Source organism: Tricharina praecox (assembly GCF_024521635.1).
Source record: "Tricharina praecox strain CBS 144465 chromosome Unknown BZA05scaffold_1, whole genome shotgun sequence".
In the NCBI taxonomy this organism is placed as follows: domain Eukaryota; kingdom Fungi; phylum Ascomycota; class Pezizomycetes; order Pezizales; family Pyronemataceae; genus Tricharina; species Tricharina praecox.
The window spans coordinates 489,908-516,323 of NW_026250403.1; the positions used below are offsets into that span (position 1 = coordinate 489,908).

The 26,416-nt window shown below is 54.5% G+C and overlaps 6 protein-coding genes across 6 annotated transcripts; 5 read left to right on the forward strand and 1 right to left on the reverse strand.

The window, feature by feature from the left end:
• Positions 1–265: 265 nt before the first annotated feature.
• Positions 266–4,787, forward strand: BZA05DRAFT_381333 (uncharacterized protein). The gene is made up of 5 exons (XM_051482000.1): positions 266–645; positions 734–959; positions 1,014–1,334; positions 1,387–4,093; positions 4,147–4,787. The coding sequence occupies exons 1-5, from the start codon at positions 443–445 to the stop codon at positions 4,488–4,490; spliced, it is 3,801 nt and encodes a 1,266-aa protein (XP_051344072.1). The 5' UTR covers positions 266–442; the 3' UTR covers positions 4,491–4,787.
• A 145-nt stretch (positions 4,788–4,932) lies between these two features.
• Positions 4,933–7,685, forward strand: BZA05DRAFT_381334 (uncharacterized protein). Its single transcript, XM_051482001.1, has 6 exons — positions 4,933–5,187; positions 5,240–5,443; positions 5,511–5,777; positions 5,846–6,296; positions 6,363–6,731; positions 6,787–7,685. Exons 1-6 carry the CDS (start codon positions 5,104–5,106, stop codon positions 7,329–7,331), a joined length of 1,920 nt encoding a protein of 639 aa, XP_051344073.1. The 5' UTR covers positions 4,933–5,103; the 3' UTR covers positions 7,332–7,685.
• Positions 7,686–8,599: 914 nt separating this feature from the next.
• On the forward strand, positions 8,600–11,303 carry BZA05DRAFT_432397 (uncharacterized protein). The gene is made up of 3 exons (XM_051486219.1): positions 8,600–9,460; positions 9,513–10,895; positions 10,959–11,303. The coding sequence occupies exons 1-3, from the start codon at positions 8,696–8,698 to the stop codon at positions 11,169–11,171; spliced, it is 2,361 nt and encodes a 786-aa protein (XP_051344074.1). The 5' UTR covers positions 8,600–8,695; the 3' UTR covers positions 11,172–11,303.
• Positions 11,304–12,848: 1,545 nt separating this feature from the next.
• Positions 12,849–15,282, forward strand: BZA05DRAFT_450187 (JmjC domain, hydroxylase-domain-containing protein; the record flags this gene model as incomplete). Its single annotated transcript, XM_051487406.1, has 3 exons — positions 12,849–13,689; positions 13,758–14,031; positions 14,100–15,282. The coding sequence occupies exons 1-3, from the start codon at positions 13,149–13,151 to the stop codon at positions 15,280–15,282; spliced, it is 1,998 nt and encodes a 665-aa protein (XP_051344075.1). The 5' UTR covers positions 12,849–13,148.
• A 1,790-nt stretch (positions 15,283–17,072) lies between these two features.
• Positions 17,073–17,396, forward strand: BZA05DRAFT_440132 (uncharacterized protein; the record flags this gene model as incomplete). Its single annotated transcript, XM_051486578.1, has 1 exon — positions 17,073–17,396. One exon carries the CDS (start codon positions 17,073–17,075, stop codon positions 17,394–17,396), a length of 324 nt encoding a protein of 107 aa, XP_051344076.1.
• A 4,845-nt stretch (positions 17,397–22,241) lies between these two features.
• On the reverse strand, positions 22,242–24,353 carry BZA05DRAFT_381350 (uncharacterized protein). The gene is made up of 4 exons (XM_051482002.1): positions 23,749–24,353; positions 23,174–23,604; positions 22,854–22,900; positions 22,242–22,671 (listed from the first exon to the last, which is right to left on the reverse strand). Exons 1-4 carry the CDS (start codon positions 24,038–24,040, stop codon positions 22,554–22,556), a joined length of 888 nt encoding a protein of 295 aa, XP_051344077.1. The 5' UTR covers positions 24,041–24,353; the 3' UTR covers positions 22,242–22,553.
• Between the last annotated feature and the right edge of the window lie 2,063 nt (positions 24,354–26,416).

Here is a 26,416-nt window from a genome sequence, read left to right on the forward strand (position 1 = left end):
GCAGCGTAAACGAGTTAGGGCAGGGTTTCGCAGTCCCATCATACATGCTCACTCGGTAAAGCCACCCAGTTATTGAAAAATGATCATACAGTGTCAAACTGGAAGAAAAAGGATAGCTTACAAAAAACCCCGAACAGAAAATGAGCTTTTTGAAATGTGTTCTGTATTATAAGCTTGGCGTTCTCCAGCCACAACATCAGCCACCGCTGCCGTAACTGCTAGAGCTTAACGATCGAGTAAACTGGCCTCTCCGTAACCAGGGTGCTGCTCACTCGCCGGATCTCGAATACAACCCACATCCCCTCATTGCATCGCATCTTTCCTATCAACTTTCTCCCAGCATTACCCAAACGACCGTGGCCCAACCGCAAGAACCCCGGCCAAAGTTATCTTCCAGTCACGACTTTACGACTCCCCCGCAACTGAGTGTACCCTCCAGAGCATGGCCAAAATAAGAGATATCCAACGCACAGCGGCCTTCGCGTGGGCCCCAGATACGCAACCCTTCATCGCGACAGGTACCCAGGCGGGTGCTGTCTCAGCAGACTTTTCGGACAACACCCAGCTGGAGCTATGGGATCTCGACTTGGGGGGTAATTCCCAGGCAGAGCTATCACCAGTAGCCGCAGTGAACACAGACTCGAAGTCGGTCGACCCCATGCCACCCCTGATGCTCAACGGAAACTATGAAGCTGCCTGGAGCTTGAAGAGCTAATCAGTATCTCACCGGTAGGTTCTACGATATCGCTTGGGGCCGGTTGGGCAACGATAAACCTAGGGGCATAATCGCCGGCGCGCTAGAGAACGGCTCCCTGGACCTCTGGAGTGCCGACGCTCTGCTCAACAACTCCGGAGACTCCTTGATTTCGCAAACGAAAAAGCATAGCGGCGCCATCAAGTCGTTGCAATTCAATCCTTTCAAATCAGAACTCCTGGCAACGGCCGGCGAAAAGGGGGAGGTGAGCGACGCCGCTTGATATCCTTACACCTCCGAAGTTAACCATCTGCTGTAGCTCTACGTATGGGATCTCAACAACACCGACAACCCCTTTATGCTGGGCAATAAGGTGGCTAGAGCGGATGACTTCGACTGCCTAGACTGGAACAAGAAAGTTCCGCACATTCTGGTTACTGGCGGGAGTGGGGGATTTCTTACGGTGTGGGATGTTAAGCAAAAGAAGGAGTCGCTCACTCTCAACAACCTCAACCGCAAAGCTGTCAGCGCAGTGGCGTGGCACCCGGAACAGCAGACCAAGCTTATCACCGCCGTTCCAGATGACCAGAATCCCGTCATCCTTCTCTGGGATTTGAGGAACTCGAATGCGCCTGAACGAGTGAGAAGCCTTTAGCGTAGTATCCCGATGCACCTGCTAATGATTTATACAGACTCTTACTGGACACAGTGCTGGCGTTTTGTCACTCTCCTGGTGCGGACAGGACAGTGACTTGCTCCTATCGTCTGGAAAGGACAACCGGTCTATCTGCTGGAACCCGCAAACTGGTGAGATGTTGGGTGAATTCCCGGTGGTCACCAATTGGACATTCAAGACAACCTTCCATCCCCGCAACCCCACCTTCATCGCCACTGCATCCTACGACGGCAAAATTGCCATCCGGACATTACAGAACACCAACCCGCAAGTGGATACCGGCGCACCTGCCACTGCCGATGATGATGATTTCTTCAGTAGGGCCAGCAACGCGCAGACTTCGTCGTTTACCCTAGGACAGACTCCTAAGTGGTTGAAGCGTCCCGCCGGTGCGACTTTTGCCTTTGGCGGTAAGCTGGTTAGCTTTGCCAGCTCGGCGCCGCACCAGTCGACGGTTAAAATTTCCACTGTCGCGATCGACTCCGGCGTGAGTGATGCGACGGAGCGTTTCGAAAAGGCGATTCAGGAGGGAAATCTTGCTGCTATCTGTGACGAGAAGGCCCAAGATGCAAAGTCGGAGGAGGAGAAGTCGGAGTGGCAGGTGTTGAAGGCGTTGTTTGACGTCAATACCAAGGAGAAGTTAGTAGAACACCTTGGATTCAAGGCGGAAGACATATCGACGCCAAAACTGGAGAAGTCAGAAGGCGAGACCGAGGAGAAGGCAGAAGATGAAGATAAGGCGCATGCTCGGAAAGAGAGCAGACTGTCTTCTTTCTTTGCCGATGGAGATGACTCGGAGAACTTTTTGGCCGGCTTGTCCATCCAGTCGACTCAGACGGCCAGGACGAACAACCCGTTCCGGATATTCACTGGTGACGAAACCGACGCCGACAAGGCCATCACCAAGGCTGTAGTTTTGGGAGAATATGACAGGGCTGTCGATATGTGTCTGAAGGAAGACCGGATCTCGGATGCATTCATGCTTGCTATTTGCGGCGGGGACAAGTGCATTGACAAAGTTAAGGCTGCGTACTTCACCAAGAGGCACGATGGTCCTAACTACCTCCGTCTGCTGGCTTCCGTCGTTGGTAAGAACATGTGGGATATTGTTCACAACGCGGACATTGCGAACTGGAAGGAGGTTATTGTTGCACTCTGCACCCATGCCGACGAGAAGGAGTTCAATGATCTCTGTGAGGCGCTGGGTGACCGCCTGGAAGATGAATATCGGGCCAAGAACGAGGCTGAGCTCCGTGCGGCTGCTTCGCTCTGCTACCTGGCTGGATCGAAGCTCCACAAGCTCATCAACATCTGGATTAGTGAGTTTCAGGAAGGGGAGCGGGCTGGCTTACAAGAGGAATCCGAGGACTCCACGTTCTCGGTCCACGCGAAATCGTTGCAGAATTTCATTGAAAAGGTTACTGTTTTCCGGGAGGCTGTCAAGTTCGTCGACGAGGAGAAGTCCCTTCCGTCTGGGTGGAAGCTCAACTCACTTTACGAGAAATACTGCGAGTATGCCGACATTGTCGCCTCTCACGGTCAGTTGAGCATCGCCGGGAAATACCTGGATCTTTTGCCTCAAGATTATCCTGCCGCTATGGTTGCAAGAAACCGCATTAAGCAGGCTACTACAACTAAAGCTACTGCCACCACCGCCACCACCACCGCCGCCACCACCACCACCACTACTGCTGCTGCTGCTGCTGCTGCTGCGGCTCGCAAGCAACCAGTACCTGCTACAACTGGATACAGACCGACACAACCCTTCATGTCCACACAGCAGTCGACCATGCAAAATGCATACGCTCCGCCAACTACAGCTCCTGCTGCAACGAACCAGTACATGCCACCCGCCTCAAACCCAGCCCAATCCAACATGTATGCCCCGGCCGGCCAGCAGTCCGCCTACAAGAGTCCTTACCAGCCCACCATAACTGCCCCCACTGGACCGTACACTCCTCAATACCCAGGGTCCACATTCACCCCAGCCGGAATGGCCCCTCCACCCAAGCAGTTCGCCCCGCCTCCCTCGGCTCCACCCAAGCAAGGAGCTACCGCCAACTGGAACGACACCCCCGAGGTCATCAGACCGGCTAGGAGAGCTGTCACACCTGCGGCACCCCCGGCGCCCAGCACGTCGCCGTTCCCGGGAGCTCCGCCAGTCTACACCCCGCCCCAGCCTGGCGCGCCATGGGGTGCTCCTCCTCCAAGGGCGACTCCTCCACCACCCCCTAAGGGTGCTGCTCCTCCCAACCGAGTGCAATCTCCTGCCGGGCAGATTAGATCCGCATCACCTGCGCTCGCCGGCACCGGTTATCAAGCAGCACCACCCCACAATCCCTATGCCCCTCCTCCCGCACAGCCATCCACCTCTGGCCGATACACTCCCCAGCCGGTTGCCCAATCCCCATTAGCAGGTCCTTCCGGTGGACGTGCGGGCCCGCCCCAGGGTAACGTCATTCCAGGACTACCTGCATCCGGCCCACGGTATGCTCCCCCACCCACAGCATTTGGACAGCCCTCTACGACTTTGCCGTATGGATCGCAGCCGCCGCCACCGATGGCGCCCCAGTACGCTCCGCAAGTGCCGCAGCTACCCCCACAGAGTCAGTACGGACCTCCCCCGGGCGCCCAGGGACCCCCGCCTCCTCGGTCTGGCCCTCCACCTGCCGCGGCACCTCCGCCAAAGCCCGCAACGCCTACCCCTCAACCGATCAAGCATCGTAAGCTCTCCCCTACTTCCCGTAGCCATGTACCGTACTCACAATGCCAATAGCCAAGGGCGATCGTTCACATATCCCGCCCCAGCACATGCCGATCTTCGAGCTATTGTCTGCGGACATGGAACGAGTTAAGGCACGTGCGCCTCCGGATTTCTCTCGCCAGGTCACGGATACCGAAAAGCGGTTGAACATTCTGTTTGACCATCTCAATAACGAGGATCTGCTGTCAGCGGAGACTCTGGAGAGTATGGCCACCCTTGCCAAGGCTCTTGCTGCTAAAGACTACAACACCGCGCGTAACATCCAGGTGAATTTGTTGACCAACAAGACCGCTGAGTGCACACAGTGGATGACGGGAGTCAAGAGGTTGATCGACATGAGTCCTGTGGCGGAGTAGGCTAGATAGACGGACGAACGGGCTTAATGAGAAGGTGCTAGGGATGGGCGGCGATGTTTCTGTTTCGTTGTTTCATTTTTCATGTCGTTTGAATGTTGTCTCTGATAAAAGCGCGGCTGTTTCTGTGACGATGATGAGTGCTTTCGGTTGAAGTGCTTGTGGATATGGATTCTAGGCACCCTAGATACTGCGTGCTTGTAATAACTTCTATCTGTTCATCTTGGCTGCCTCTAATGGTTTGTGTGTATCCGTGGCTATTCAGGACCACATTTGGTAGTTATGGCGTCTGGAAAGCGGTAGACGGCCGTACAGCCTGGCCACGGGTGATGTATCATATCTGTCCTAAAGTATCAGCCCCAGCCGGACATGGATCCTCCTTGGCGACCATCGAGCTTTGGATGCCACATGCAGAGCACATGTGATCTGCCAAGTGACCGTTGGTGTTGGAATTTATCTAGAAGGTTAAGCACTTACATACGTCGAGAATTCACATCTTATATCTGCACCCTCCATACGAACAAACTTTATCGTCATCACGAAGCTCTAACACGTATACCGGCGCGCGTATAATCCTTCACGAACACCCTAGCAACGAAACACCATCGACAACGCCATGGCTACGGCTTCCCCCCTCACCCAGGACGTGCGACCAAGCTTCCAACCCAAGATAGTCTCGCTGTACTCAGGCTTGTTTAAGGTACCCCCACGCACGCGTCGGATGACGACAAACATGGCTCATGGAGTAGTAGGACGAAGACGAGACGGAGAAGACCGAGGGGTTCTGGACAGAGTTCTTCCTGCTGCGACCACATGCGCCGGGATTAGTCGCTGAGATCGCGCCGCTGAGCCCCGACGATCTGCTACACCTGCAGCCGGTTACGAGACAGCTTTTTGAGAAGAGTGTGGCGACGTTTAAGGCTGGGAGAAGTCCACAGGATGAGATTGCGCTGGATGTGGGTGTTACTTTCCCCTTATGTGGACGGACGGAGGCAGGCAGGCTGACGGAGGGTGTGGGAACAGACGTTACAGATCTTCCTTCGGGAGGTGCTGAAGAAACGGTTTACGAACTTCTCGTCGGATGTGATCAGCCTGCTCACGGGATTGTCGAACGTCGATGCGGTGTTTACCGACTTTGTCGCTGCGCTGGAAACACACATTAGGAATGGCAAGAGCGTGAGCATCCGGAGGAAGGCGATACAGGTTGCGCTCGGGATTGCGTGCGGCGCGTTTCAGACCGGACTGTTGAGCTACTTCACACATAGGGATTTGTTCCCTGCGCTCATGAAGGTATGGAGAAGGGAATGAGGGCTGCTGTGGGAAGGCGATTGCTGATCAAACGTGGCCGGAGTGGATAGTTCATCAACGATGTCGACACCGCTGGGTTGACGTACGAACCGTTCCTACTGCTCGGGATACTCGCCAACTACAATAAGTTCGAGTTCCAGAACCCGTACCAGCTACGGCTCGACGATTTTGTCAACGAGGCTACGATAAAACGGGTAATCCATGAGATCGGGATGACCTGTATCCTGTGTCGGGCGGACTACGTGGCTATTCAAGATGACCTACCGGAAGGGTGGTCGCTGAACAGTATGCTATCGTATGTCGGACTCACGATACTTGCTGGCGCTGGACCGAAGCCGAAGACACCTCCGCCGTCGGCGGCAAACGGCGATATCTCAAAACTGAACTTTGCGGAGCTTCCAAATGCAAGGGCTGCTATACTGCTTGCCACCTACGACTTCGTTAATGCGAATAAGCTGTTTTGCTTTAACTTCGTCAACTACCAGGAGGCCGACCCGACAGGTAATGGCTCCTGCTTGTACCCACATATTAATCTGGGTGTCTTACTGATGTGACAAGCGACAACAGTTGAGCCTCCCATCTGCGCCTACTTCTCCCTGACATCATACCTTCTCCACCACGCACATCGGTCCAGCCGATCCTCCCTCTACGCGCGCCTAAACCTCCTCGTTCTACGGATATTCCTCGAAGACCAAGCTCTGTGCAAACGACTCGTCAGCGACGACACTAAGGGCTTCGTGCGGCTATGTCGACAGAAACCACCACATCTGCCCATCGTCCGTGGGAAAAGAATCCTTCTCACGGCTGTGCTTGATATGGTGGCAGATGGGATCAATCACAATCTGCGGAAGAAAATGGACGTCGATCTCTACGTTGCGCTCGTAGATGCGCTGGTACGGTCGGTATCGTTTTTGATACGGACACGCTACAGGCTGGGTGAGCTCTTATCACTCACTCCGCTCATCACATTGTTCCTGACTGACATCCCCAGCCTACCACTGGTCCGAACTCTGGCGCTGTCTCCTCACGCTGATGCGCTTCATGGCCTCCTATGCGACCGATCTCAAAGATCTCCCCAACATTTCAACGCTCCTTGACATGGTGGTAAACCTCGTTGCCCTCTCCCTCTCCTCAGGCGATTCCTTCCTCCCAGGCGCCAGCGAATACGACGACCTATTCTACAAGCTCGTCGAAGCGGGCGACGTCCTCGTCAAGTTCCGTGACGCTTACGATCTCTCCAAGCGGCCCTCGAACTCTATTGCTACGCTGATCAAGGTATCGGAGCATTACTACCAACTCATCGAGCAAAAGAGCGGTCGCGGGAAGAATCTTACCCCCCAACAGGTCGCCGAGGTCATCAAGAGCGGCTATGATTCGCTCGCCATGGATGGCGGGAGTGAGAAGAGCTTGGATCGGTGGGAGAAGTATAGAGAGGCGGATGAGAGAGGGTTCCTCAAGAAGGTGGCTCGAATGGTCGTCGAGGATTTGAGGAGCATTGAGGTCGGCGATGAACCTGTCGTTGCGGGAGTTAGGTAGTCTCTTCATCTATGCGTATCTGGCCACGCTGGAGGTGTGCAATTGATATTTAGCGTTCATGGCTTTCTCTTTTTGGAGTTGTTCCTGTTGCTTGCTGTTGATTTTGGGAGTTGCATTGGGGGAGTTGGGGCTGGGGCTGGGCTGGGCTGTAGCACTACATCCACGGATTTCGTGCCAGGTGCTTGGGGAAGATCGGAGTAATATGTGAAGCCTGCTGGATGGATGAATGGCTTGAATAGTGTGCGAAATAGTAATAGAAAACAGTTATCGAGATCTAGGCAGATACCTAGTGAATCTTACGGTTGTTGAGTCCATGGCATGATGACAGAGGAACAGCTGGACAACTCACATGTGCCTCCGTTTAGGCAGGCACATATCCAACCTGGGGATTGTCAATGGGAGCTGAAACCACTATGTATGCCAATTCTTTACAGCTGTTCATCGGGTCTCCACTTAATTCTGCGGCCTTGCTGGCCGACCCGGCGTTTCCGGGTCAATTGCAACCATCGAGAGGACATCCGCCGTGACACCAGCCCAGTGGGTAACCGCAATTGATCCTTCGCTATTCGGGGGCAGGGAGTCTTACAGGCACAATCCAGGTCGTGTCGTGATGTCATGGAAAATGGCTATATCAGAAACCTGCACACTTACCCCCGGCCTGTGGCCTTCGGAAAGTAAACACATTCGGTACCTTTGCCATGGTCGTTCGTTCCACATGGAACTGGCTCCGGATCTTCGGGCCATCTAGAGTTTGTACTCTAAGGGTGGGTTGACATGCGCAGAACAGACGCGCAGGAGAACTGGGGGACATAGCCGTCGTTATGAAATACTGCTTTTGTGAAGATAGCATTGAGGAAGGTGCGTATATAAGTAAGCAGTAGGATGATCCGAAAGGATTTTCTTCTCGCTTGAAGTCTCGAGTTTCAAAGATCCTCCCTCGAATTCCTCGGCATCATCGGAGTTCGGCCAGCTATTTTTGGGAACTCGCTAATCTTGGACCGTTTCGAGCCCTTCTTCCTACAATAGGCAGCTTTGTGGCATCAGTTCCTCGCAGAAATGCAGGAGTTTAATATCCAACTACGCCGACCTGAACCTTGCCGTCGCACCACTCACTGTATGTATGTGTGTAGGATCACTTTATCCAGATGCGCAGGATGTGAATTCTGCAGGTACATACGGAGCCCAGAGTGGAACTACTATCGGAAGCCTGGGAAGGAAGGAAGGACGGATATGAAAATACTACAAAATCAGCAGATGATCCGGCCTGTTGTGGTTCTCAGAGCTGCACCGATCACCGGCATCCTCTTTCCTTCTCGCCCTTTTCTTTGGGGTTGCATTCGTTAACTTGAATATTCACATTCGCTATGAGGATCTCCCTCTCCACGTTCTTTGGCTGCCTGGCCAGCAGCAGTATCTTGTCCACAGCCGTGGCACAGACGCAATGTACCGTCAACACATCGATCGACAACTATGCCCAGTGGTCGAGTAGCCTCAACACCCTGGGCGGGTGGACGAGTGATGACGGGACGATGTCGGTCATCTCCGCCGCCTCAGGAAAGCTCTCGTTTACCCCCAAGTCCGACGGCAGTTCGTACTTTTACACTACGTTTGACTGCATCGCTGCTCCCGCTTCGCCGGGCACAGCGGCCATCACGTTCTCCATCAAGGGCCCGGCGGGCAGCTCGTTCCTCCTGGAGATCCAGGTGTCGCCCACATGCTCTGATGCATACACCAGTCGGTATGTGACCGTCTCCGCGATTCCGGCCGCCGGGAAAACGGTTACCGTTGCTCTCCTGCCCGGTGAGGTCGTGCAGGCTTTCGCCTGGATGGATTTCACCCAGGGTGCTTGGGAACTCGGCCAGACGCAGCTGCTGTGTGCGTCTTCGGCGACTACGCCGTCCTCCGCAACGACATCCGCCGTTTCGTCACTACCGGTTTCTTCGGTACCTGCATCTTCGGTACCTGCATCTTCGGCCCCCGCATCTTCGGCGCCGGCTTCGTCGGTGCCTGCTTCTTCGACGACGTCGGCTCCTACATCAACCCCCTCCGGCACCTGCAAGAACCTGTTGATTGACGACTGGGCGTCCCAGTCGAGGCTGACTTTCTTGTACTATAATGCCATGCTTGAGGTATGTGATCCGCATAGTTTTGGCCAGCAACATACACTGACATGGAATATAGCCCTCCAGCGATGATGGAACCATGAGCTCGGTCGTTGTATCCAACAATAGGGTCACCCTCACTCCTGGAACCAATTCGTACTTCTACTCCCAGTTCGACTGCATCAGTGCCACCAGCAAGTATGGCGGTATCAGTCTGCGTATCAAAGCTCCCGCCGGAACCACATTCACGGTTGAGCTTCAGACCAATGCTGATTGCACTACCAACAACCCCGTATCCCTAGACCTGACCACCACACAGCTTGGGTGGACATTCGACGGCACGGAGAAGGTGTACAACATCGCTTTCAGCAAGTATTCCGGCCTGGACACGGGCAAGCTCGTAGCTATCCTCTTCCAGAGTTTCAGCACATCTGTGACCATGGGCCCAATGGCATTCTACTGCGGAACCACGATCAGCGAATACACGCTCCCAGCGACCACTACCGCCGCGGGACCCACCGCCACTGTACCGGCGACCTCTGCCACCGCCACTCCCTTTGTAATCGACAACTTCTCCAGCGCCGACACCAACACCTTGGGTCAATGGCACGGCGGCGACGATGCCACAGGCATGTCCATCTCCGGCGGCAAGCTGACTATCAACTTCTCGGACAGCGACTACTCCTTCTACACGCAGCTGACGGGCACCTGCCGGGACATGACCGCCTACAGCAGCGGCTACCTGCACATCGCCTTCACCGGCAGTGCCAAATTCAGCATTGCACTGCAGCAGCACAACAGCGCCTGCGACTCGGAGATCGCCCCGTTCCCGGAGACCTGGGACGAGGTCTACGCCGAGCGCTACTTCAGCAACGGCCACGTCTACATCCCGATCTCGCACTTCAACATCGTCAAGACCCGAGTGATCGGTGTCGCCCTCAAGGGCTTCACCGGCACCGCCTCGACCGTCTTCTCGCTCGTCGAGATCGTCCGCACCGCACCGAGCACCTACACCATCCCGTCCAAGCTCGCCACCGCACCCCTCGTCTTCGCCTGCACGCGCCCCAACAGCTTCGCCTTCGCCATCGACGACGGCCAGCCCGAGCTAGCGCAGCAAGTGCTAGAAACCATCCGCGCAGCAGACATCAAGGTGACGTTCTTCACAGTGGGCGCGGCACTGCTGGACCCCTCCACCAATCTGTCGAATGTGTACAACGAGATGCTCTCGGAGGGCCACCAGGTCGCGCTGCACAGCTACACGCATCCGAAGATGGAGGGACTGCAGACGCTCGCCGATATCGACTGGGAGATCGACAACGATGTTGCCGCGGTGCAGCAGACGCTGGGCATCAGCAGCAGCTACTTCCGCCCGCCGTTCGGAAACGTAGGCGCTAGATTCCGCGAGCGTATTGCGGCTAAGCTGCCCGGCGGGAAGTTGATCAACTGGAGTGTTGACGTGCAGGTACATACCCCCTCCCTTCTCCTCCCCTCCCTTCCATCCCATCATACTAATATGTACCGATAGGATTGGCTCTGGGGCGAATCCTCCACCCCCGAGAAGCAGCTGGAAGCGTTCAGCGCGGACCTGGCGAAGGGCGGGAACCTGGTCGTTCTGCACTACTTGTACCCGAGCACGGTGCAGTACCTGCCGCAGTTCATTGCGCTCGCGAAGGCTACCGGCAAGCAGCTCATGCGTGTCGACCAGTGTCTTGAGGATCCGAATGCCCCGGCGCTGTAAAAGCGGGAGGTGTAGTGAGTAACGTAGGATGGGCCCGATGGGGGGAGGGGGGAATGTATTGAGTTATGGCCTGCGGCCGGATGTGCGGTAGTTGCTAGTTATAGTTGTAGTAGTAAAATGTTCAAGTGCCAGTTTGTTTGCTTGAGGCTTCCTCGCTATCGAGTGATACCAAAATATCTGGGCTGCCACTAACTACGGAAAGACCCGTGGGTGTTTTATACACCGATGATTACTGGTCTACTATACGGCAATATTCACAAATATGTACGACGACGGCGGCCCTCTAGTCCTAGGTATGCAATGTGTGGGAAGATCTATTCAGAGGTCCGGACGGCGCGAGCGGTATGTATCTATCGCCGCTCGGTGAGATTCAATAGCCCCGCGAGCTGCCATTGCTAGCCCTTCCCTCACCATGCCATCTGCGATTGATTCTCGCCAGCCTCAGATACCTATTGAGCCTGGGGCACCAATACGCCTATCAACCCCCCCCCCCCTCATACGAGTGATGGCGAGACGTATGTACCTACACAGTACCTGCAGTACAAACCTGCCCCAACTCCAGCGTTTTGGTTCGAATCACACTTGTAGTTGTAGTTGTAGACCTGTCACTCGTGCCAAGGTGGTGAGCACCGCCCCGGGTCGCTCGCTGCAACACAGAGGCGCCTCGATCGAACCCCGCGCTCCCTCAGCATAAGACTTCCTACGGCCAACAATCAACGGCCATGAGCCTGTCGTAGCTCTCGCCTACGTAGGGTTTCTGGAGTCTGGGGTCTGGAGTCATACAAGTGATTCTATTCCCGTGCCGGTGGGCACCCATCGCTTGACTGGCAGTGGGAGCCTGGGAGCCTGGGAGGACAAGCACAAGCGAATGAGACCCAGTTACCCAGACGCAAGGTTTTCCAGAATAGATACAAATTCGCAACAGCAACGATCATGGATACTCTAGCTGGCGTGAAGAGGTCTAGAAGGGTTGGCAAAAAAAGTGCGGGGCTGTCCAATCGGATTGCTATGTTGGGGATTGCAAGCAAGCAATTCGGACCGAGCAGCGTCCCACGTGAGGGCGGTTGATGGTGGAGTGGAGTGGCGAGTCCGAAACATTGGCTGAAACTTCAAACGGGGTTCTTTGTTAAAGCCTTGGAGTATGATGTTCCATTATTTTCTTTTCGATTCTCGCGTTACCCGCACTGCCGCCGAAAGGAGAATATGAGGATGAAAGAAGGGGGCAATTCACCATCAAAGGATCGTGGTGACCTTGTGGCGTTGGCTGGACAAGGTCCAGAAAGAGCGAGAGAGAATGGATTTATTGTCGCGTGTGGCCTTAGTCATACACTATTCTATGGCGTCACGGACAAGGGCCAGTTCATACGGACCAAATGTCTCTTCTCTTCGTCTCGTCTCTTCTTTCAGTGGGCGAAGGTCGCTATTGAGGCAAAAGGGAGGGGTTGGGCCATGAGAGCTCCTGCTGCTCTACTCTACGGTATGTGGAGTATGTACGATTGGGTTGTGGGATAACGGATTGCCGGTGCAGGTGGTTGGGACCAAAGCTGGCACGTTTCATCCCTCGCTCGCATCACCATGACAGCCCATAAGACACCAGAGACCAGAGGGGACTTGTGTTGCTGAAAAGAAACATCCGGAGGACCCTGAACACTCTTCCATCCACGACCACCACAAGACCCCTCCCCGCCGCTCTTTAACGGAAACTCTGGTCTCTTCTCTCGTTTGCACGCTCCAGCTCGTCCTAGCTAATCAGTCGTCACTGAAAGCCTCTCTCTCGAGTTCCCACCCCTCCCCCACTCTGCTGTCCTCCATCCATCCTTGTCCCTCACCGGCCGTCCGACATCAGACCGACCGAACGTCAACGGAGGTACCTAGGCTATGTACATGGTCCGTAAAGCAAAATAATCCCCAGTACCTACTTCCGTCCACCACCACCACAAGCAGCAGCAGCAGCAGCGTCCAATCGAATACGGCGCCATGGATCCTCCGATGGAAGAGGCCCACACTCTTATTGCACCACGACCACCCTCTACCCCGCCTTACCGCACGCCGACGCCCGAACCACGACTGCCGGCCCACGCCTCGGCCACCAGCGCACACGACCACGTGATGTCGCCCAATGACAACCGCAACCGCAACTGCACACCTTCGTCGGACCTGAGCTCGCCGCCCGTCTCGATTTCCCGTCGCTCGCGCAGTTCCTGCGCCCGCTCCAGCACGTCGCTCAATTCCTCCGACTCGGCGCGCTCTGACTCGGCCCAGACTCCCGCGTCGACGGTGTCCAGCGGCGGCGACGGCGGCGGCGCAGGTGACGGCGGTTGCCCGGCTTTTGCGCCGACACAGTCAAAGACCATCGTGGCCGATGGTGTCAAGTTCGATTCGTGGCCGGTTGCGGCGAGGCCCGATGCGCCGACGCTCGGCGACGAGCCGAAGAGACTGCCCGACGGGAGTGTCAAGCCGAGGACGAAACGGGAGGCGGAAGATCAGTTGGAGTTCCAGTGGCAGAAGAAGAGGAAGCGTAAGTCACCCTTGGGGGCGCTGTTGCCAGCGTCTTGTCTGGTTTTTGACGGTAGAGACGTGGATTAGTGGCGCTCAAGGAGAAGATTTTCGAGAACTCTGGAGACGAGGCTGTGGGTTGCACAACAAAATTCGATATGGAGGGTAGTGTCCATTTCGATGGAGAACCCCTGCCGGAATGGCTGAATGCCGAGCGGGAGTTCCAAGATGACGGCAGGCCGGGCACGTTCATCGTTCGGCCCAGCAAGGAGGACTTTGAGATGAGATGGCCGGAGATCTTGCAAACACTGCAACCGTTCGGGATGAGGCTGGGCATCGTGAAACTGGAGATTCCGCCAGAATGGTTGGTCCCTCCCCCCTCCTCGCACGCGCAGGATAGAGGACCCGGCGGTCCTGACGAATATGTGACAGTCTTGGTAAGGTGATGCCTTACAGCGAGTGGGTGGCCACAAGACCGCCTGAGGTGGCTCTTCCGCCACCGCCGAAGCCGAAGGCTGCACGAAAGGGCCGTCCTCTAAGGGGCAAGGCACATCATGGACGGAAGGGCTTGTTCTCCAAGCAGAGCAGCTGCACACCAGCACTGGAGTCCGAGGCCGACATGCCGGCTCCAGAAGTAGAGGGGCCACCGCCACGACCGCCACCACCGGATCCGATGGTGTACGAAATGAGCCAGCATTTACCCCTTCACCTCAACTCCAAACACCAATATGCGCCCATCTACGAAGTGATATCAAAGCGCAAAACGCTAGTTCCTATATCCTCGTTCCCGCACGACCTCGACGAAAACTCGCAGAACCTTCGTATTCCGGAGGAAACAATGCTGAAGCGCGGCCGCGAATGGGCCGACATAGTGAAGCAGAACCCTGGCGGCGAAGTCTTCTACTCATCGGACAATGATGTGACGGAAGAGCTCCGCGCCTACCTTGGTCTCGTGGACCCGAAACTCGACAAGCTGCCGGGAAACCACATATTTGACAGTACGGAGACTGTAATAGGAATACACACTCCCTACTTGTACCTGGGCAACGCATACACGCTGTTCGCACTGCACCAAGAGGACTACTGCGCGCTCTCGCTCAACTTCCACCACAAGGGCGCCCCAAAAATGTGGCGCGTCACGTGTCCGCTCGATTTCGACAAGGTGGAGCGAATAGTCGCGCGGAACCAGGACGAGGCGCCCGGCGAGAAGCTGTGCTCGCAGCATGTGCGCCACGCCAGCCTGTTCCTGTCGCAAGGGATCCTGGAGCTCGAGGGAGTCCGCAGCATCCTCGTCCGCCAGAAGAAGGGCGAGATGATCATCACGTGGCCGCTCTCGTATCACCAGGGATGGAACGAGGGCCCAAATATCTGTGAAGCTATCGCTTATGGAAGCGCGGTTTGGAAGAAGACCTTCGTTGAGGACGGGGAGATGATGTATCGTACCTGCGGAAGGAGGTGCATCACCCGCGGCATGGGCATACCGATAGAGTTGGACTTCACGAAGACTAAGACATCCGCTGCCGCCGCCGATGAGGCTGCTAAACTGCAGGCGGACGAGGAGGTGGACGCGAAGATGGAGGTGGAGATGAAGGTGGAAGTGGAGGTGGAGGTATGAGCGGACTGGACTGGACTGGACTGGACCGGGTTTCTTACCACTGTTGCTTTCTTCATACGATGTAAGTATTTAATCTTGCGGGTGGCTGTCACGGGACTCACGGCGTTGCGGATAACGACTCATTTGTTTTCTTTCTTTCTGCGTTTCCTGTGTTTTCTTTGGAGCTCTTTTCTGTGGAGCTCTTTTCTGTGGAGCTCTTTTCTGTGGAGCTCTTTTCTGCGGAGCTCTGTTCTTCCGGCTTTGTTTCGCTTCTTCAGTGTTTCATATTACGGGGTTTTTTCCAACCATAGCCAGCACAAAGGTACTCTGCTTAGAACTGTGTACTTACGATGGGAGAATTGGTGATTTGGGGGCGTGTACTATTGTTTTCTTTGACGATGGTATGACACTGGACAGGGTGAACAAAACGGATGGATGGATGGATGGATGTTCGATGGATGGGTTGGTCGGATGGGTATGGATTGGAACGGATGTGGTCACTGGTCATTCACACAAGGATGCCGAGCTGGAAGCTGGGAGGCTGATCGGTAGTCTAAATGAGTTTGGGCCCGGGGGAGCAAATTCAATGAAAAGCCACCGGACTCGGTCACTCGGTCACTCGGTATACAGATGTGGAGAAGACAAGTTATGGCCATCCCCATGGGCCATGATCCATCGGAAACACGGAAGGAAAACTATTGGAATCATGAATGTGGAAGCCCCGGGCGAGAACTTGAGAAACGAATTGATCATGAACATGAGCATCTCGGCTAGAAGCATTCCAGCAATCGTTAGGCACATAATACATTGCAGATCAAATCTGAAAACCAGCCCAAGTTCCAACGTGTAGCCTTCCGGTTGACTCCCACAGCAGATAGGTACAGACAGATCCGGCGGGTTATCGGATCGTGAGGATATCAATGGCCGCCTGCTTCTCACGCTCACGCCTCAATACCCAACACCTAACACCCAACACCCAACACGCAGACCGCCGCCCCACCAGTTCATGGAGAAGCGAGTAGTGGGGAGGGGGTAAGCATTGAACCTCGTTCGCAGTTCGCACCACGTCTCCGTCTGGCAGATAAGCCGAGTGATAATTCCAGAATCTCGCAGACCACTCGGATCTGCCCCACCCCCGACTCCACCCCCGACTCCACTCCTCGACTCCACCAGTCAAGTCAACCAGTCCAGTCCACCTCAACCCCCGCAATCAGGCTGAAGTCAGTCCGATTCCGAGCTGCAGGCACTCTGCGAACCTGGTTGGCGGTGTGTGTGAGTGTGAGTGAGTGGCTGGGATGAGGAGGGGGGTGGGGGTGGGCTGCAATGCGGACTACATACTGCCAAGCTTAGCGAGTTGGATGGTAGGGGAGGGAGAGGGGGATGGGAGGGGGAGGGGCTGTGAAGCTGCTGCGGGAGCCGGAGGGGGAGTTGGAGCTGGAGGTGGGGCTGGGGCTGGAGGGAGGGATGCGGGATTTCACAGGGTTGCGTGCGTGCTGGGAGATACTGTTGCACAGTTGAGGAATTGTCAGCGCCGTTACGATATGGATACTTGCTACCTGGGGTATGTGTGTACATGTGTATCAATGACATACGGACAGCCAACTGCGCGGCGTGCCTTAATGTGCTTGTGGGAGGAGGTACCGTATTATCTCAGATAACTGACCGGTCAGTGAAATGGATTTGCAGCAGAACATCAGTCGATTAGGTTAATGCGGCTGAAACTCCTGAAGCATCGTGGGAATGGCAGATGTAGAGCATTGCAGTACACTCAACAAAGATTAAGTCGATAGATAGAAACGACGGAAACCAGAATGGAGAACAACGAGGTCACCTTTCTTACGAAAGTAGCACACGCCGACAGAGTCATATCAGAATTCGCAGCTCTTGTTCTTACGTCTACGGCTAAATATGCTCCCGACAACGACAGTGATGAAGACAACAATATCGGACTGATCGCTCGTCAAACATGTCTACAACGCACAGTGGGCGCGCTCTTGACAGACTCGGTTGACGCGTCCTCGGCAGAAGACTTGGTGGGCGCGCTCATGGCAGGCTCAGTGGACGCGTTCTTGCCTGGCTCGGCGGCCGCGCTCTCGGCAGGCGCGCTCTCGGCAGGTTCAGTGGTGTGCTCTTGACAGGCTCCGTGGGCGTGCCCGTGGAAGGTTCAGTGGACGCATCCTCAGCAGGCTCAGCGGTCACTTTCTCAGCGCGCATGGGAAAAGATGCGCGTTCCAGTTGAACCAGTAGCTAGGTAGTAGCCAGGAGAAGCAAGCTACTGGAGGAAGTAGGTAGGCAGCATGTGGTTGTAGAGCTGTTTGCTAACATTAGCGATACTGAGGATGATGATATTAGGGAAGTCTGTTGGAAAGAATCGGGCTGAAGTTGGATGCTCTGCATGTGTAGAAACATGACGGCGATTTTGCGCTAGTAATTTTGATACTGACTAAGCGCCAAGCGCCCCCAAAACATTAGGAAGCGAGCCAAGCCTGTGTGTAACAGCGCTAACTGCTCAAACTGACCAGTCGGTTATCTGAGATAATACAGTACATGGTATGTGGTATGTGGTATGTAAGTAGAATCAGGACCGGCCGGAGCGATGCAGTTGCAGTTGCAGTTGCAATTTGCTGTCTGGCTGGATGGAGATGCGATGGCAGGTCACTCGATGCCATTGCCCAATGCCAGCTGGAGTATAGGAGGGCTCTATATAGAAAGGCTATTGAGCATGCGCAGGGTGCATGATAGAACAGAGCATAGCAGAGAAGGAAAGGAAAGATGCCCGCCCGCATCCATTCGAGCTCTGGCAAACTAGAAAGGCCCGCCTTGGTTAGGTACTTCCGTCCGATAGCTCCCCGGCCGCATTCCGGCCGCAAGGTTTTGTGTTCCATGTGAAGAAAGGTAATCATCCTCTTCTTCCCCCCTCCATGGATCGGTGTCGGTATGCATACAGCCAGCGATATAGGTGACAACTAACGCACAGTTTGTGGCACGGAAGGGGAAAGGCAATGTCGGACTGGCTACGGTTCTGCGGCATCCTCATCACGAGCTCTCCCTCCTCCCTGCTTCCCTCTCTGCTTCCTCTCCCCTTCCTCTATCACAATCCGAACTTACAGGCCGCTACATACGGTATACCCAACAAGGCCGCCCCTCCGTCTTCCCCCCCCCCCTCCTCCCATCAGTATCCGAAGAAAACATACCGGGGAACAATCCGTCCACCTATATGTATAGCAGAACCCAACTCAATGCCCGAAAACGGCGCAGCTCGCATGGGCAAAATTTCAAATATTGAGGCAAGTCACAAGTGGCAGTTCCAACCTACGACGTGCAGATTTTGCATTGTTCATTGTTAACTAATGTTGAGCTTAGACGTCATCATGAAAGTTTTCATTTCATTTGAGCTACAGCATAGCACTGCACACAACACTCTGAGCACACAGTACACAGCACACTCTGGGTAAAAGACCTTGGACAATACCCGTGGGCAGGAGGGAAGAGGGAAGAGGATGGCTTTTTTTTGTGCTGCATTGCTGCACTGCTGCCGTCGACGCCGACAGTGATGATGGTGATGATTGTGGTGATGGTGATGATGAGGATGATGTTGGGGAAAGACGTTGGGAAGGGAGGGAAAAAGCGGCAGTACAGTCCACTCCGCCCGTCAACCCCAACCCAACCCAACCCAACCCAACGAAACGACGACCGGTCGCTTACATAACCGAGAGTCCAGCGCATCGATTCTCTCTTCCGCTCACCACCCGTCTTAGTACTATTTGCATGGGTGAAACATGTGAGCTGATCAGTTACTTGGGTTGTCGACGCTTCCTGCAGTGGTCATGATACCTCCGCCTCTGGCTATCTCGCAGGAAACCAATCTATGTACTGACTAGCGGTACGTGCATGCAGCCTGCGGAACATCCCCGAATAGTGGGCTTCGGAGGACGAGGACGAGGACTCAATCAACGACGATTTGTTCTCTCGCATGAATTGGGGCGGGCGGGCATTCAATGAGGGAGGAGGGATGGGAGTGGTGAGTTAGTGGGTTAGGCAGGTTGGCGGATGGACGATCACGAGGAAATTTCCGTTAATTCCCGCCCCGCAATCGCTGCTCTCGTCAGGCCCAGCTCGAATTCCACGACATCATCGCCTCCCCGCCACGGCCGCCCCCGTTGCGCGCGCGCCGTTTCGCAGCCAGAGTAGAGCAGATCTTTCGCGGACGGACTCGTGGGTGGGTGTGGGTGGGTGGGTGCCAGGTGGGTGTGGGGACTAATCAGACCTACCCGTCAAAACGCGGCAATCTACGTTTTTTTTTGTTTGCAAGTTTACCATCTACTCTAGCCGAATCATGCTGGTCCAATCTCTTCGTCCCCAGCAACGGAGAACCTAGGGTTGTGGGGATGCGCCAGCTAATATATTCTGCCGTGCAGGGAAAGAGTAGATCAAGCCGCATTATCGTCTGGAGACTTTACATACGCACTCTGTATATAACCCCGCAGCAGCCAGTAGAGTGGGAGAGTCAGTGAACGAGTGGGAGGAGTGGACGGAGAGGAGATGAGTGGAGTGGAGTGGAGTGGAGTGGAGTGGAGTGGAGTGGAGTGGAGTGGAGTGGAGTGGACCGTACATATACTTACTAACATACCGACATACATCCATAGGTACATTGCTAGCCCGTCGAAATCCGATGTGTCGCTGTTGCCTCCGGCCGATACCGCCATCCCGAAATCCCTCGCGCAATAATCGTCACTCTGCCCTGTGCGTACGTACCTGGTACATACGTACTGTACCTACATATGATACTACTACATATCACTATCATACCTCCGGTACCTACCTACCTCTATCTACCCCGCCGCCGGGATTGAACTCCGGTATATACTGTGCCGGACATACCATAGGTACATACATACTCACCTGGGTGCATACCCAAAGCCACGCAACCCACGCCATGGCCAGTGAAGATTTTCCTCCCGCCGTTATCTGGCACCCGTCGCCTACCCAGCAACACACACGCGCGCGCCCCTCACCCCCTTCAGTCGCAATTGCGCGGTTTTTTGTCTCTCCTCGCGCTCCGACTGGCCAGAACTCGGCCATTGTCCGGCCGGCCAACGCAAGCCTCGAGCAAGTGGCAGCTGGATGCAATCGGTTCCAATCTCGAATACAGTGGATGGGCGCTGCTGGTGCTGCTGGTGCTGCTGATGGCGCTGGTAGTGCTGCTGCTGATGCTGCTGCTGGTGCTGCTGGTGGTGAGGGTGGATATATAAATACTCTGCAAACTCGTATATGCTATCTCTGCACTGTGCATTGTTTATATATCCACCCATGGGCCATAGATACTTGAGTGGGTACTGTATGTATGGTACCATACCACATGCCATGCCATGCCATGCAGCCCATGCCCACCACCACCTGGCAGACTGGCAACAGCACAGGGTGTCAGGGTCCATCCATCCATCCATCCACCCATCCATCCATCCCTCCCCATCCTTTCGCGTCCAATCATTCGGATCGCCTCAAGGGCTGGTATAGTATTTCTCCGAGTGCTACATCCCTCCACCACCACTCCGCCGAACAACACTTCGGCAAAAAAATAAAACAAAAAAGAGGGAGAAAAAAAGAAACGAGAAAACTGGGGTAGGGGAAAGAAGGGGAGGGGTGGGGAGGGAAGAGAGAAGAGGAAAAAGAAGAGAAAAAAGAAAACTCGGTGTACGTACCGCCACGGCCGCCGCACATATGAGTATCATAGTATCGGGATGGATGCACTGTCCTGAGTCAGTCTGTCATGCCGGATACCAATACCAACACCAGCCCTTCGGAGCTGTGGGTTTGTCCATTTCTGTCTGTCTGGCAGGCAAGCAGGTAGACAGGTAAACGCCGAGGAGGGACAGACGACTGCTCACAAAAAACAAAAATTCCGCTGGTGTTGTTCCGCCAATTGGCGATGACGAATCTTCGGGCATGGTGGGTTCTCTGGTGGGTTCTCTGGTGGGTTCTCTTGGGGAAGGGAGTGCGTGCGCAGTGCAGTCCGTGTAAACCGGAAGTGTTGTCCTCGATTCGTCCAGGACGGATCGGTCCCGTCCGTGTGTCTGTCTGTCTGTCTGTCCGTCCGTCCGGGTGTCCGTCTGTCCGTTGGCTCCGTTGGCTCGCTCCGTTGGCAGGTGGCTCCATTGGTTCCGTTGGTTCCGCACACGGTACACCTCGCCATACACACATCCGCCGTCCACCCATCCGTCGTCAACATCATCAATCAATCCACCCACCCATCACTCCACCCATCAATCCATCCATCCATCCATCCGTCATCCAGGCGTTGGGAGATCCGTTACGCAACCGCAACTCGGATATCCGCTCATCCAGGTCCATGGGGGTGTTCCGGTCACTTCTGAACGCGGGATGTGCGAACCTTCTTGAGGTGGGCACAAGCTAGATGATTATATTCTGCCTGCTCCGGCCTCTGGGAAGACTCAAAAGCTGGGGGAGAGTTTGGAGAGAGCTGGGGGAGAGAGAGCTAGCTCACTTACGCACTTACGTGGCTCCGTGAGCTTCCTCGAGATTCTGGGGACTCCGGTGGATGGTTGGGGGATATTGGGGGGATATTGGGTGGACATTGGAGGGACATTGGATGGATATTGGGTGTAGAGTACAGTGTAGAGTACAGTGTACATAAATTTGGGTCAGACTGCAGAATGTAGACTGTAGACTATAGACTACAGATGGGGACGTATATCTACACAAGTACTCTACAGACTACAGACTACAGTAGACCGTACAGGCTTTGAAGCGGAGGGCGGAGCGTAGTCGGCTAACGGTACTGTACTGTACGGCGTGAATTGGATTGGATTCGATTGCTCATTGCTCACTGCTGCGCCGAGCTCCTCGAAGCCGAACCGAGTGATGATTGCATGAAGGCTTGCAGACTTGCAGACTTGCAGTAGCTCCGGTGGGGAGGTGATATACAAGCACAAGCAAAGCACAAGTAAATCAAGCATGTACTCTCCGTTCCAACGTTTCAATATCGAGTTGCATAAACCTCACATCAATATCCACATCTAACCCAACGCCATCACACACATAACAAAACAACTATGAAGAAAAAAAATTGAAAAAAAATGGAAAAAAGATCCCCTGCACACCTCTTTCCCGCTCAATCTCCTCCCCAAGCTCCCCACAAGCTCCGAGCTCAGAGTGCCGTAGAGTAGAGTACCCCCGATATCACTCGTGAGTCGTCCTTCGTATGTGTCCCTGGCACCTACATACGTTGTAGTTATGCGCCAGTCTCTGTCAAAGAAAGTAACGGTACCAGCCTACCACTCTCCCAGCGCCTCCCTTGCCTCCTTCAGAATAGTTTGAGCCCACAGCACAGCATCCCCCGGGAAACGTGCCGAGATGTAACGGTGATTCGGATCTATATGCACGAATGGCCTTTTCCAAACACGGTCAACATCAGCACCGGCTACTAACTACTAGGTAGGTAGGTACTCTAGGTACTCTGGGTAGGTAGATGTTGCGTTTTTCTGTGGAGTGGGGGGGGGGGGGGGGGGGGGGGGGGGAGGAGGAGGAGGTTTGTGGTACGGATGTTCGTCCGTACTGTCTTATGTACTCACTTTGTACTCATTGGTCCGTTAATAAGGATCCCACCCGCTTGTTCGACCTATCATATCGCCATCGTGCATTAGATCAATCAACATCCCATCTACTCTAGAGCTCTAGAGCTCTAGAGTACTTGGTAGCAATACTCTAGTAAACCCAACCCCACAAACGAACGGGTGGCAGACAGGCAGGCAGAGGCAGGCAGGCAGACACCACCACCGAACAACAACCACGATAAGGGCCAGAAAGCCAGAAAGCCAGAAAAAACGAAAGAAAAAAAACAACGGAAAAGCGCCGCAGAAAGAAAAGCGAAAAAAAGGAAGAAAAGACTTACATCGCCACAAGTCCACGCTCCCCGCTCGATATAGGTGCGGTAATAACTGCCCATCAGCCACGCCTGACTCGCAACCCACGCCGTGGCCTCCATCCACTTCGGTAGCGTCGTGGTCTGCAGTCGATACTCGCCCAGTAGTGTGTTTCCCTCCCTCTCCCTGCTGCCCGGACACTTTGCAAATGCGAGTGGTAGCACGCCATGGCATATCGCGCCCAGCACTTTCTTTTGCGGTTGGGTAGTAGTGGTGGTGCTGCTGTCGTTGTGGTCGTTGGTGTTGTTGGTGTCGGTGTCGGTGTTGGCGGCGCCGGTGGTGGTGGTGCTGCTGCTGCGCTGAGTGTACGGCAGGAATCGCCCTAGTTGCCTGTGCAAGGTCTTAGACTCCAGGTACTGCCGGATCGGTTTGTCGTGGCCGCCGGGGAGAATCACGATATCTGTACGATCCGGCGGGTCGTGCTGTTAGCGGATTGTGGGGAAAGGAAAGAAAGAAAAACCAGCACAGCGCAGCATCTTTGGTAAACGGTGGGTTTCGGTTTTTCCTTCTCTTTCAGTCCGGGGTAAGTGAGGGGGCAACCAACCGTATCCGAGAATATCAAAACCCTCGTCGCTCCACGAGAGCGGATTGTTAAACTCGGCCGACGCCAGCATGTCCCTGTACGTGGAAGTTGCAGTCGACGTCGCGCCGAGCACGCACGCGAACAGTGTCTGCTGGACCGTGACGGGGTCCGCCGCAGCGATATCGCCGTGTTCGGTCGCGAACGTGACGGCGCACCCGCCGGCTTTGAGCTCCGACCATGGCACAGCTACCTCCGTCGGGTCGTTGCCGTGGTTGGCAACGAAGATTATGGCTTTCGGTGGTGCGGCCGGCATACTCAGGTTATGGGCGGTTGGTTGGGTAGTGGGGATTTCGGAATTGTCAAGTTGGTTCTTGGTTTGAACCGACCACGGGGACTCGAGGGTGGGGTTATAACTACTATATCCTATATCGCGGAGAGGTCGAAGACAATGGCAGGTAGGTACTAGGTAGTAGTCATGCCCAAGGGATATGTTTCAGAGTGCTATGAACCTATTATCAGCCCCCTTTGCTTGCCGCCATCACACGCTGACAATGACGGTGATGATGAGAAAGAATGATGGTGATGGTTAAAGATGATGTTGGGTTGTACGGGGAGGCTCAGCATACATACACAGGGTAATCCTTCCACCGTAAGGCTGAGCTGAGTGTTGGTTGGGCGCCTACTAATAGTTAGTAACTAAGCAATTAGTAGTCGTGGTACGGCAGTGGGCAACCGAGTCCGATCGATGCCCCTCCGCCGCCGCCGCTGAGCACACGTTACTAAGTAAGCGCCCGCGAGCTGCACGCCGTGTCAGTACGTGAGTAAGTACGTGAGTAAGTAAGTGAGTAAGTAAGCGAGTAAGTAAGTAACAAGTAGGTTCGTAAGGCTTTGAGTGAAGCATATTCTCGCACCATGCGCACACTCGACAATGCCTGTGTGCACGCACGCGGGAGATCTCGGCATCAGAGGTGGTGGTGGTGGCCGGCGGCGGTGTTTCGTTGACATCGATCTGGGTATGTAGAGTAGCTATCGGATATCTCTGGTAGGGCGCAGCAACCAAGTACGTACTTGCATACCTGTTCAGTGGAAGGAGTCAGTTCCGCCTACGTCCAGTGTCACCCGAGATCTACATAGAACATGATTTCGAAAATCTATCCATCCAGTCAGCGCTGTGCTGGAAGTTGGAACTACCTGGTACATACATAAGTAAGAAGTAGGTACTCTACACTGCGTCGATATGAGCATTGAGACCACCAGGATATAGCTATTGCTACATACCGTGGCGACTCTAGCTTAATTCACAGCCATTACAGCCAGGATAGGTATCATACCTACGGTTGTAGCGATGACGAAGAACGATCTCAGCACCCGTGCAACGGTGCAAGCACAGCCGGCAATACCTCGAGAGTCGAGCCCGCTTAGCACGCTTAGCTTAACTACAAGCCATAGCACGCCATGTCACGCCATCGCTCTGCCGCGCCGCTTCGTGCCGTGCCGTGCGTAGTAGAGGGGCGGCTACTTCGGTACCGTACCGTATATTCGCACGACCGACATTCCCCGCATCCCGCCTCAGTCGCTGCGCAAGTCGCAGCGGAGGCCGGACAATTCCGCGACCCATCACCTACCCATCCCCTGGCCAGTGGCCAGTGGACTGTCATCGACGTGCACGATAACCACACACGTACATGTAGTCGGGACCAAAATATCCACACACCCCACACTCCCCAGCCCCAATCCTTATGTATGTATGTATGTATGTATGTATGTATGTATGTATGTATGTATGCATCCCGAGGCGAATGACACTGCATATGCCGCCGACAGACAGACAGATGCCTCCAGACTCCAACCCGGTCGCCGCAGCTCGTCTATGTATGTACGAAGTGGGGAGGGAGGGGGAGGGGGGAGACAGCTGTGTGGTAAGGGTTAAGGGCTCTGCGTGCCCCACCACCCTTCGAGATCATATGTACCTGGTGGAGTATGTGTGTATGTATTGTACTATGTACTAGTTGGTAGTTAGTACTTGGTTAGTTGGCAGAAAAAGTATATAGTAGTATTAGGTAGTGCACATGTAGAATACATTACCAAGTATGATACATACCTCAAGCATACATATGCCACAACCGTTCGAATTCTTCCATGACGAGATTCCATGTCCATTGCCCATGTCCATGCAGAGAAGGTGGTTTTACGCCAAAGTGTTCGAATGGCCCAAAGAGGACGACATTAATATGCGCAGTACTTGGGTACATACATCATGTTACATGAAGCAGGAAGCAGGAAGAACGAAAAAAGAAGGAAAAAAGGAAAAGGAAAAGGAAAAAGTCTGACCGAGGTCTGAGGGAGGACCTGCAGGCGGTTCAAGACTATCAACCGACAAAAGCAAAGCCTTAAAAAAAAGCATTGTCCGTTGCTATGTAATCAAGAGCTGGCTATCGAAGCGGAATGGAGGAGAAGAAGTGGAAGTGGAGGGGCAATCGATGGAGCATTGGAGCTGAGCTGGGCCCCGCACCGGTGCACCCTACAGAATCCCGGCTGCAAAAAACATCGAAGAATTGATACATGTTTCCCCGAAGCGGCGTCGTGCGTAACTCAGAAAATGCCGTACGCGTAGCTCGGGGAGGGACGAAACACCAAAGAAAGTTGAAACCGCTCCAGATATTAGTAGTAGTTATCCGGCCGGCTGTAA

Excerpts from the sequence above, each read along its gene's own strand:
- BZA05DRAFT_381350 (XM_051482002.1), bottom strand. The coding sequence starts at position 24,040 with ATGCCGGCCGCACCACCGAAAGCCATAATCTTCGTTGCCAACCACGGC. Across the intron at positions 23,605-23,748 it reads TTTTGATATTCTCGGATACG|ATATCGTGATTCTCCCCGGC; the intron begins GTTGGTTGCCCC and ends CGGATCGTACAG. Across the intron at positions 22,672-22,853 it reads AACGGACCAATGAGTACAAA|GCCATTCGTGCATATAGATC; the intron begins GTGAGTACATAA and ends TGTTTGGAAAAG.
- BZA05DRAFT_432397 (XM_051486219.1), top strand. The coding sequence starts at position 8,696 with ATGAGGATCTCCCTCTCCACGTTCTTTGGCTGCCTGGCCAGCAGCAGT. Across the intron at positions 9,461-9,512 it reads ACTATAATGCCATGCTTGAG|CCCTCCAGCGATGATGGAAC; the intron begins GTATGTGATCCG and ends CATGGAATATAG. Across the intron at positions 10,896-10,958 it reads ACTGGAGTGTTGACGTGCAG|GATTGGCTCTGGGGCGAATC; the intron begins GTACATACCCCC and ends ATGTACCGATAG.
- BZA05DRAFT_381334 (XM_051482001.1), top strand. The coding sequence starts at position 5,104 with ATGGCTACGGCTTCCCCCCTCACCCAGGACGTGCGACCAAGCTTCCAA. Across the intron at positions 5,188-5,239 it reads TGTACTCAGGCTTGTTTAAG|GACGAAGACGAGACGGAGAA; the intron begins GTACCCCCACGC and ends ATGGAGTAGTAG. Across the intron at positions 5,444-5,510 it reads AGGATGAGATTGCGCTGGAT|ACGTTACAGATCTTCCTTCG; the intron begins GTGGGTGTTACT and ends GTGTGGGAACAG.
- BZA05DRAFT_381333 (XM_051482000.1), top strand. The coding sequence starts at position 443 with ATGGCCAAAATAAGAGATATCCAACGCACAGCGGCCTTCGCGTGGGCC. Across the intron at positions 1,335-1,386 it reads ACTCGAATGCGCCTGAACGA|ACTCTTACTGGACACAGTGC; the intron begins GTGAGAAGCCTT and ends TGATTTATACAG. Across the intron at positions 4,094-4,146 it reads CCCTCAACCGATCAAGCATC|CCAAGGGCGATCGTTCACAT; the intron begins GTAAGCTCTCCC and ends CAATGCCAATAG.